Source organism: Hipposideros armiger, unplaced genomic scaffold (assembly GCF_001890085.2).
Source record: "Hipposideros armiger isolate ML-2016 unplaced genomic scaffold, ASM189008v1 scaffold_381, whole genome shotgun sequence".
Lineage (NCBI taxonomy): Eukaryota > Metazoa > Chordata > Mammalia > Chiroptera > Hipposideridae > Hipposideros > Hipposideros armiger.
In genome coordinates this window covers 498953-510126 of record NW_017731731.1, presented here as the reverse complement: position 1 = coordinate 510126, position 11174 = coordinate 498953, and the positions used below count along the sequence as shown (strand labels likewise).

Sequence of the window (11174 nt, the reverse complement as noted above, 5' to 3'; positions counted from 1 at the left end):
GGGGGGGGGGGAACACAATTTAGTCCATAGCAACAACCCTGAGAAAGAGGACTTTGATCCTTCATTCTGCACATAGGGAAGCCAAGGATCAAAGGAGTTGAGCCATTTGGACGAGGCTCAGCAAGTACAAGACCTGTGCTCTGGCTTCTCCCAGCAAGGAGTATGACCTTCAGAATTTTGAGGGACAGAAACTTCATGACCTCAGGCACATTCATCTCAGCAAGCCATGACCAAGCCAAACTTTCAAGTCAAAAAAGAAAGAGGCTCTAGATTCAAGATGGCAGAGTAGGTAAAACACTGTGCCTGCTTTTTTCCATGAACACATAAATATTACAACTAAATAACACAACAATCAACCTGGAGAACCATCTGAAGTCTAGCCGAACAGAAGTGCTATAACTAAAAATATAAAGAAGCCACGTTAAGACTGGTAGGAGGGGCAGAGACGCAAAATGGGACCCACACCTGTGTGTGGAGGATGAGAATCAAGAGAGGTATCTCAGCAGTGGAGGTTCCCCACAGAGGAGCGAGCGAGGGACCCCAGCCCCCACCAGGCTCCCCATCCCGGAGTACTGGTGCTGGGAAGAGGAGTCTCCACAACATCTGGCTGTGAAAAGCAGTGCTTATTCTGACCATCCGCCTTTCCCGGAAGGCCTGTGAAACCCAAATGTCCTCTTAAACAGCCCGTGCACACACACTCACTCGCTCGCAGGCACTCACCTTGGACTCCAGCGAAGGGACGGTGACTCAAGGGTGTCAGAGGCATATGAGGGGCAGACTGAGGTGTGTGGCTTGGAGGCCAGGACTGAAGGACAGTCCCGTTTTCTCTATGAGGAGTCTTCTTCCCTTGCAGCTGGTAAGCGGCCACCATCTTTAATGTGTTGAGCCCTCCCGCTAGGCTTATGGCCAAATCTGAATCTGATTGGTCTGGTGAGCACTGAAGCTCCACCCTGCTGACTCACTGGGACCCCGCCCCACCCAAGTTCCCCAACGTGCACTTTCTCTGAGAGTAGCCAGCCCCTCCCACATTGCACTCTCTCTTGGAAACCTATCCGAGTCCATGGGCACTAAGTGGGTGACAACTGGCCTTGGTATGCTCTGAGACTTTTGCTGAGTAGCTCCAGGCTCAGAACTAACACCAAATCAGAGTCTATACTAACTTAGTGACCACAACTCTTCCCACTATAAGTGACTCCCTGAGACCCTGCCTCATCCAGTGTGCATACTACATGAGGCTTTATCAGTGGCTGAATTTTAAGGGAGTCAGCAGGTGGCAGCAGGACTTGGAGTGTCCTGGCTTTTTGAAGAGCTACCCCAGGCCTGGAACTGGTGGCAACCATCCTTGGTTTGCAGTGTGGCCTCTCCCATGTGTCTCCAGGTTTAGCACAGGCAGCAAAAAAATGCAGATCACTTTGTAGCTCCTACCAGGTAGTTCCTAGTTGGACACAGGCAGTGAGTGTCCTGGGCTTGCACTGGAGCCCCTCCCAACAGGCCCCCATACCAACATACCTGGAGGTTGGCTTCAGACCACAGCAGAGCACCACCCAGTTAGTCCCCAAAGTGGCATACCCAAAGAGTGGTCTCTACAGGCATGCAAGCCCACTGGGGAAAATCCCACAGTGGGGTAAGGCCCCCGCACAGCAGCCCTTAAGCTGTGGATGTGGCCAAACCCCACAGCTAGTCACCCTGAGGGTCAATCCCACCAACTGAGGTGCCAATAGCAATTAAATGTCAACTATAACGGGAAGCCACACACAACCCACACAAGGGACACTGTTGGAGCACCTAGAGCAGGTGACCATGGAGACTGTGTCAGGGCCCCCCATGGCACCTACTACATAAGGCCACCCAGCCAAGACTGGGACACACAGCAAATTTACCTCATATATACAAACAAACAGAGAGGTAGCCAAAATGGGGAAACAAAGACATCCATCCCAAATGAAAGAACAGGAGAAACTCTTAGATGCATCCTCAGGCCATTAGGGGGATGTGATCTGAGGGCCAGACTGGAGTCACTGGGCACCCACAGATGGCAGGAAGCCCACCTGCAGGAGAAGCTGAGAGCTGAGTGAGCGGGAAAGGTTCTGGCAAAACCAGCCAAATAGATTGAGCAAATCCAAGAGGACATTTCCCCAGGTCAGGCTACGAATATTGGGTTGTCAGAAAAGTCATGACGCATTTTTACAACGAAAAACAGATAAAATACATCATGACTTTTCTGACAACCCAACAGATTTGACTCACTGGTGCACCCAAGTACACATGGGGGACAAATAGACTAGAAACCACTATCAGGGGCTTGTTCTGGGATATGGAAACACAGAGGTTGGCGGAACAAACATGAGAATATCCAGGGGTTCCTCTTGGCCATTTAATGATCTGTGAGACATCATCTTAGGAGTGTTTGAATTTACCCTCATCTCACGTATAGACCTACTCCTTGAATTCATTCTAGAATTCAGATCATGGGTCTGAAGGAGCTCTTAGAAAAGGTTTAAAATTAGAGAAATGGAAGTGTGTGCGTGTGCGTGTGTGTGTGTGTGTGTGTGTGTGTGTGTGTGTGTGTTTATTGGGAGGCAATTTAGGAGCTGGCTCAGCCACTCTTCCTTAGTAGATTGTGCCCAAGCAGACTCATTTAGATGATCTTGCTCGAAACTTAACATCTCCCTTTCCAACTCATTAGTGTTTTATTGACATGTGCCTTATGTGTTTACCTCACACATGCTTGCAAGCATGCCTGTTGTGGCCTTAATATTCCTGTCACTACCCCTGCAGCTTGGACTGTGTGTGTCTTCAGCCCTCTGGCAGATCTTTCTGGGAACTTTTGGGGTGCCTGGGGTAACTGGGGCCATGGGTAAGAAAGCAGAGCTTCTCCTGAGGTGGAGGGGGGGGCATCATTGTTTTATGTGAAAGGAACTCCAGGATATCAGACAACCCTACACTGAAAGAGAAGTATAATAACATTCCAAAGTCAGAGTTACATGATCCCTGTCAGGGAGGACAGTTGGAAATCAGCGGCACCTTGTCACATAGGTGTGGACTCTGGTGTGTTCCCACGGTCCCTAATCTCTGGTTCCATGACAGAAAGTTATTATCACATCACTAAGTGCTGTCAGACCAGGGACCAATGTACTCTGTGCTTTCACCCGACGGGAGCAGGGCCCCAGGAGGTAGAACCCTCGCCCTGGCCTCTCGGTGTCTGATTTGGACACAATTAAGTTTGAGCTGGAGCTTGTGTTGGCTCCAGACCAGGGATCTAAGGGTCAAGGGGCCTTCAAGGCCATGGGCCACCATTGTGAGAGTCCTGAGGGCTTACTACAGCTGATGAAATTAACGTCATTCACTTGAGCCTGTGATGAACTGAGGCTAAGTGAGAAACAATGCCAATGATAACACAAGGGGAAGATTCTGTTTAGCCACCAGAAGACTTTATTTTTCCAGAACACAGAATAGGAAAAGGGGTCACAAAAGCCTAAAGTGGTCCAATTGCTCCTAGAAAATGTGCCCTTAGTGTAAAGGTTGGAGCTGTGGAGAGAGCTATGGCCTGAGCTCCAGGTCCCAGCCAGGTGATCGCTTTGGACAATAGGAGGAGTTGGACCAGCTCACCTCCAGGCTGGCATCTCACATCTGGCGATTCTGTGACCTCAGACGAGTCACTTCAGATGAGCAGAAAGCCTCATTCCAATGGGCTTGCCAAGTGCTGCCTGCGTTTTCCACCTTGGATCACTGGATCTCAGTGGACTTGGAGCGGACATGGCCTAGAGGGTGGTGACTTGGCAGGAGGCATATCTGAGCCAACAGGCACCTAGGGTCTGATGAGTGAGCTCTCCTGGCAGTAGCATCCAGGCCCTCACCTCCCAGGAAAAGAGGCAGACAGGAAGAAAGGCAACTAACACTATGGAGTCCCACCCACAGGACACCATGTCTAGTGCTTTAGCTCCATGGCCGCCTCCTTTCATGCACTGAGCAGGAATTGTGTGACCCCTGTCGGGCACTGGGCACTAGGTATTTGACAAGTAACAAGACAGCTCGGCCCCTGCCCTCACGGAGCTTGCATCCTATGGGGCAAGAAAGGACCAAAACACGCTCAGCAATTTAGTGACATTCAAGACACTATGAGACCCACTGACAAGAGGCCCAGGCTGGGAGTGGGAGGCCAAAGGGCTAGAAGAAGAGGGAAGAGACATTGCAGGCAGAAGGAACAGCACAGGCAAAAGTGCCAAGGTGCAAAGTCATCTGGCCCCTGTGAGGAATGGAAAGAGACCAGCAAGGTGGGCAGGAGAGCAGGAAGTAGAAGGAGGAATCTTTGGAGTTGAACTTAGCGGGGGTGGCAGGGGCCAGGCCATAATGGGCTTCATAGGCTGTGGTCAAGATTTGATTTTTAGCTTATGAGAGGAGGGTGACCATTTATAGGTTTTAAGTAGGGTAGTGATGTGGTCTGATGTGCATTTTGAAAGACTACAATGGCCACAGTGGGGAAGATGGATAAAGGGGGCAAAAGCAGAAAGAGCAGACCAGCTGGAGACAGGGGAGACGCAGAAGAACAGTGTTATCATCCCTGGTTTTCAGATAAATTTACCAGATCAAGAGACACCTTATGAAAGTGAAAATATAAGCCACTCACCAAGGAGATATTCACCATACACATGCTTGCAAATGATTTTTGTCAAGAATATATAGAAACTATATCTATTCTTTATACGTGAGAGGAAAAGCACAAACAACCCAACGGAAAAAAAAAAAAAGCAGGCACACGACATGACCCAGCATTTTGAGAAGAGGGGAGACATAACCATCTGAAGAGGTGTATGTGAATTTGGGATCAGGGAAATGCAAATCAAAACCATAGTAAGGTACCATTTTATACCCATACAACTAGAAAAAGAATTTTGGAGTCTGTCCATGCCGGGTGCTAGGGAACAGGAGTTGCAGGATTCCTGACACATTGCAGCCTCTTTGGAAACCACTTGGGCAGCATTCCCTAAAATTCCCATCCCTTCAAACTCATTCAATTACCCTCCTGGGTCAATACCCACGAGAAACACTGGCTTGTGCACACCAGGGGTGTTTACAAGAATGCTCATGGCCACAGTGCCCACATAGGAGAAACCCAACACCAAAGCACCAGCAGGAGACTGAGTGACTAAACTACAGTCTAGTCAAGACACGGGAGAGTATACAGCAATATAATGTCAAGTAAAACAGCCACCACACACACCAAGTCCCAAAACACTACGTTATAATGCATACCCTTTTCATTAAGGTTTTAGGAATACATAGAGATGCAATAACTCTCTAAACAGGCAAGCAGGTCGTCATGACCATGGAATGCAGGTGGTGATCACCTTGATGGGAGAGGCTGAGGGGAGGAAGAACCCACAGGTGGGACACAGGTTTGTGTTGAGGCCTCAGCTCCCATGCCTCAGGTCCCAGCATTGTTTTGTGTATTACTGTTGAATGAGTTTGTCCCAAGGGCCGTGTCTCCCAATCTACCACCACTCCCAGAAATGAAAATAGCCCTTCCTCTCACAAAGGATATGTGTCTGTATTTGACCAAATCTTCAAAATGCCTTGACGCTTAGGAAAAATACATGGTTATTAACCGCACCACAAGCACAGCTCACTGCCCCTCCCCAGCTGTGTCTTAAAGAGAGCGATGACATTGTACTAGTCGGGGCGAAGGCAGCAAAAAACAACACATCTGAGTCCAGTGACTTGAGCTGCAAGTGAAGGAATCGGAATGGGGAGGTTTCACGTTTCAAGAAGAAACCGTGTCTCACTTAGATCTTTCCTGTCAGATCACAGCGACTGGCTCCTTGGGCTGAACATGACACTTAGTGAACAACTGTCAAGCTTTGAAACTCCAGCCTGGACTTCTGGGGAAGGACAGAGGCAGCAAAGACCACACAGTCTTCCTCCTTCGCGTATATTAAAATGGGAGACATTGTGCCCAAAGTGGGGTCCATTCAGCTGAGCTGAACTGAGCAAATGCAGTGGTTCCAAACGAACACCCACAAACAAGCATCACAGCTCAAGATCTAGGTTCCAGACTGGGCTCCACCTAAAGAGGCCAACTGACCTCAGGCAGTGGCTTCGCCTCCAGGCCTCAGTTTGAGCCTGTATGTCAGGGGTCAGCAAACTACAGCTCACGGGCCAATTTTGTAAATAAAGTTTTATTAGAACACAGTAACACCTGCATTGTCTGTGGCTGCTTTTGTGCCTTAGCTGCAGAGTTGAGTAGGTGCAGCACAGACTGTATGGTCCACAAAGACTAAAACATTCACTTTCTGGCCTTTTTCCAGGAAAAATCTGCCAACTCCTGATCTGAGGAACTTGGCTGGATCATTATTTCCCAAAGTGGGAGCGCTAACACCTCAGGGGTACGCTGAAAAATGGGGAAAATAATAGTTCTTTCTACAAGGGCTTAACATAAGGATTAAACATATATAAGGATTTAGACCAGGGTAAAAATTAGCATTGTTTCTATTTTTATTACTATTGTATAATCATTTGGATATAGGAAAAACTATTTATTTATATTCACTTTTTAATCTAAAAGAAATTAAGTTTGGCTAACATCTATACTGGTACTTACATTCATATAAAAAGTTTATGTATAAGATAATTTTTCATCATTTACTACTACTAATTTCTAACTGTTTATTGACTGTTATGTGTCAGTGAGTGTTCTGAGACCATTACAGGAATTAACTCATTTTATTATAACAACTTATAATTATAATAGGAAGGTGCTATTAGCCCCATTTTACAGATGAGGAAACTGAGGCACGGAGAGGTCATGTAGCTTCCTGAAATTCACACAGCTAATGAGTGGCAATCTGAGTTTGAACTAAAGCAGACCACCTTCTGAGTCCCCCTGCTATGTTTCCTCTTATATACATGCATATATTGACTATGTATGTATAAAAACCTTCCTTGTTAATCAGTGGGGGTATATAGTCGGTTAGGTGAGGATGGTCTCAAAGATGCTGTCCAGGGCTGGCATCCTGCGTTAGCCTCCTGTCTGGGGAGACCTTCGTTTCTGTGGGAATTTGGATTGGTGAAGACTGACAGCTCCTCCCAGCTCCTGACTTGTTCTTTGCCCCCATAGCCCACCCTGAGAGAGCCGCCCTGCTGTTCGTGTCCAGTGTCTGCATCGGTCTGGCACTCACGTTATGCGCCTTGGTCATCAGAGTGTCCTGCACCAAAGACTTTCGGGAGCTGCAGCTGGCAAGGGAGCGCCTGGTGCCAGGGAGTGACAAGGCCGAGGAGGGCAGCGAGGACGAAGAGGCAGAGGAGGACTCTTCTAGCTCTGATTTTCCAGGGGAGCTGTCAGGGTTCCGTAGGACTTCATATCCTGTCTACAGTTCCATAGAGGCTGCAGAGCTGGCAGAAAGGATTGAGCGCAGGGAGCAAATCATCCAGGAAATATGGATGAACAGTGGTTTGGACACTTCACTTCCTAGAAACATGGGTCAGTTCTACTGAAAATCAGAGGCATCCTGATGTGATTACACTTTCTGAAGAGAAGAAGGAAGGATCCCAAGTGGCCCTTGGTTCTGTTTCACTTGTACCTTCTATGAAGGAGAATTTTTCATGTCATCCAATACTGGTGAAGCCAGAAAGCTATTAAAGGGACGTTTCAAACTGTTTACAGCACATTTCAAAATAAATTAGGAGGGAAGAAGAGTTTGTTTTCTATATTTATTTAAATTCATGTCTATCCATTAACATAATTACAGTTCACACTTATTGAGCACTTATAATGCCAGACACTGTCTGTTCTCACTGCTCTTCATGTATTTAATCCTCACAACATCCCCATTTCATACATGAAGGGATCTTCAAACAGAAGATCCCTCTATATTCATAAAAATACACACACACACACACAGTCAGACAATTAAGTTTGCAAACTTGCCACCATGTAAGCGCACAGTGGAAAGGTATATGGGACAGCAGGCATGAGTTTATCACTATATGTTCACTGGTGATGGATTTAAATCACGAACATTATTTGATTCGAGCAAGGGTCGGCAAAATTTTTCTTAAAGGGCAAGATAAATATTGTAGGCTTTATGGGGCAATGCCATGACTACTCAACTCTACCATTGTAGCTCAAAAGCAGCCATAGCTAATATATAATGAATGAATTGACTATCTTCCAATAAAACTTTATTTATTGACACTGAAATTTGAATTTGATTTCATTTTCACATATCATATATTCTTCTTCTTTGCTTTTTATCAATCGCCTAAAAATGTCAAAAACTTTCTTAGTTCACAGCTATACAAATACAGGCAACAGGCATTTACCTGATTTTGTAAAAAAGTATGGTCCACAAAGCCTAAAATATTTACTCTCTTGCCCTCTACAGCAAAATGTTGCCAACTCCTGTTTTAAAGTTTAAAACTGCAGAGTTTCTAGTAGTAAAAGTGATCAACCAGATTACCCAGCAGTCCTGTGGGCAAGGGTTAAGTGTAGTTACCCTTTAAATCACTGCAGAAAAATGGATCCTATCATGTTGGAGGAGGGGCAGGCGAAGGACCAAAAGAAAAATCCGTTAAGGAAACAATTTCTTGATGATGGGTTCCTTTAGAAGCCTCCTCTTGATGGACAGGAGGCTTACTGCTTTGGAGTAGAAAGAAAATGTTTTTCCCTTTCTTTACCCACTGGGCTTAGAGTATAAAAACAGTGGTTTATATCTATCTCATGTGCCCACTCAAAGGAGCTCTCCCTGCCTTATCTTACTTTATTATCACATCGACCCTGCAAATTGGTGTATGTAGATGAGGAAGTGAAGGCTAACAAGGTTAGGACTGGGGCCCAAGTCACACAATAGAAAGTGCTGGAGCTGACTTACTGTGAGGTGATCAGGAAATACTAGCTTTTTCCTCAGGAACCTGAGCAATGAATGACATATACAGGAGAAGGGGTTTCTCTTTCAGTGGTCCAGGTCCAGAGGGTGAAAGGCCCATCTGAGGAATGCATTGGAGGGTGGCTGTGGAGTGAAAGGCCTGTCTCTCATCAGCCAGCCCAGCTGCCCAGATCAGGGAGGGGTCTGCAGTTTTGTTTGTTTTATTCAGTTTTGTCTTAGTTCATTTGAGCTGCTATAACAAAAGTACCATAGTCTGGGTGGCTTATAAGCAACAGAAATTTATTTTTTCACAGTTCTGGAGGCTGGACAGTCCAAGATCAATGTGTTAGTAAATTCGGAGTCTGGTGAGGGCTGGCTTCCTTGTTCATAGACAACCACCTTCTCACTATGTCTTCACATGGCAGAAGGGGCAGGGAGCTCTGCGGGGGTCTCTTTGATAAGGACACTAATCCCATTCATGGGGGCTCCACCCTTGTGACCTCATCACCTCCCAAAGGCTCCATCTCCTAATACCATCACCTTGGGTGTAGGATTTAACATATGAGTTTGGAAGGATACAAACATTTAGTCTACAGCAGAGTTGAAATTCACATAAAGTAAAACTGCCCATTTTAAAGTGCGTGATTCAGTGGCATCTAGTACATTCACAATGGCCTTGTAACTACCACCTCTATCTACTTTCAGAACATTTTCAGCACCTGAAAATAAACCCCCCTACCTGTGAAGCAGTCACTCCCCATTCCTTCAGCCCCTGGCAACTACCAGTCTGCTTTCTGTATGGATTTACCTGTTCTGGACAGTTTCTATAAATGAAACCACACAATATGTAGCCTTTAGTGACTGGTTTCTTTCACTTAGCATAAAATCTTCAAGGTTCGTTCATGCTATAGCATGTATCAGTACTTCATTCCTTTCTATGGAGGAATAATATTACATTGCATGGACATACCACACTCAGTTCATTCATTCATCTCCTGGTGGACACCTGGGTTGTTTCCACTTTGGGCTATTGTGGTAGTGCTGCTGTCAACATTCGTGGGTGGTATTTTAACAGCAGCAAAACGTCACACAAAATGGCAACCACACACAGGGTTGGTGAGACATCCCCTGGTTTCCATTCAACAGAGAGAAGGGAAATGAAGGGGAGTCAGAGTGACAGCCCCTCTTTTACTTCCTACTTCTGGAATTTCAAAATGAGCTTCCTTATACTGACCTGAGAAGGTGATAGGTTGGGCTTGGTCAAGAGAGGTGTCATCCGGGCAGGTTTGGGCAGAGGCTGAAACGCCTCAGGACTTACAGGTACCTGAGTCCTTCGGACGTAATGTAAGGGATTGGGAGAAGTTGATGGGGTTGTGACGACGTGTTTTAAATCTGTCATTAGAGAGAAATCTCTTGTAGGTCTCAGCAAAGAATGAAGTGAACATATAGCTCCATTGTCTAACTTCTTCCTGAGGATTTTGTTCTAGTCAAAAAGGATCCTTGTCCTTTAATTTCCCTGAGCCCAGCAAGGAGCACTTTGGTGTTGTCCCAGCTCTCAGAGCAGCCTTGCCCCGTTGTCTGTAGCTCCAGCTCTCAAGCAGCACATCTTTTCTGGCTCCTTGAACATCAATATGACTGTCTTCTTGGGATTGAAGAGAACATGGCCCCTGAAGGTTTTCACTTTACCAGTTGGAGAAAAAGCTGGGCCTACATTGACCTCAGTCACAGAGTTTTTGTTGAATTCCACAATAGGTTTTCCTTCATCTGAGTCTCCCGCTTCCCCCCGACACCCACACACATGCACATCCCTCCCAGGACCCCTGAGGAGGCAGCTGGAAGACAGGCCTGCCAAGGCCGGGGTCAATCTTTGGCCTGTGCAAATGCAGTGAGTTGTTTATTTGCATTTTCTGAGCCCCAAAGAAGAATGCCACGCTCTTCTCATGGACAGCCTGAGGGGTCCTGCTGAGAATGTGTTTGAATGGGCACCAAGCCCAGGAGGAAAAGGACCAAACCAGATTTGGATGGGGGGTGCCATTGGAGCGCCGTGGTTGGAGGAAGCTCCCAGGCGGAAGTCCATCTAGGGAGCACAGGGCACACATGGCTGCTGCCTCTTGGCTGTGCGCATCTCTGGGCGGCAGACGCCCTGCTGTTTCCAAACTGTGGGGTCCCGGAAGTCCTGTGAAAAGAGGCCAGCCCTCGGTGGGTGGTTTGCACATGTCACTATGTCAGTTACTTGCTGCAAATGCTGACTTTCAAGATGTGAGCCACCTGCTGTAAAATTCAGCCCTTCTGGATTCAACGAGCCTGTTGGGG

General features: G+C 46.8%; 1 protein-coding gene across 5 annotated transcripts in view; it reads left to right on the top strand.

The window, feature by feature from the left end:
- Positions 1 to 8189, top strand: part of EVA1C (eva-1 homolog C) — a 72209-nt gene extending 64020 nt beyond the window's left edge. For 4 of the 5 annotated variants that reach the window (XM_019662857.1, XM_019662854.1, XM_019662855.1 and 1 more), the window contains one exon: positions 7115 to 8189. In XM_019662857.1, coding sequence (XP_019518402.1) covers positions 7115 to 7491 — 377 coding nt within the window. In that variant the 3' untranslated portion in view covers positions 7492 to 8189. The other variant, XM_019662856.1, reaches the window with a different exon arrangement.
- Positions 8190 to 11174: the final 2985 nt, after the last annotated feature.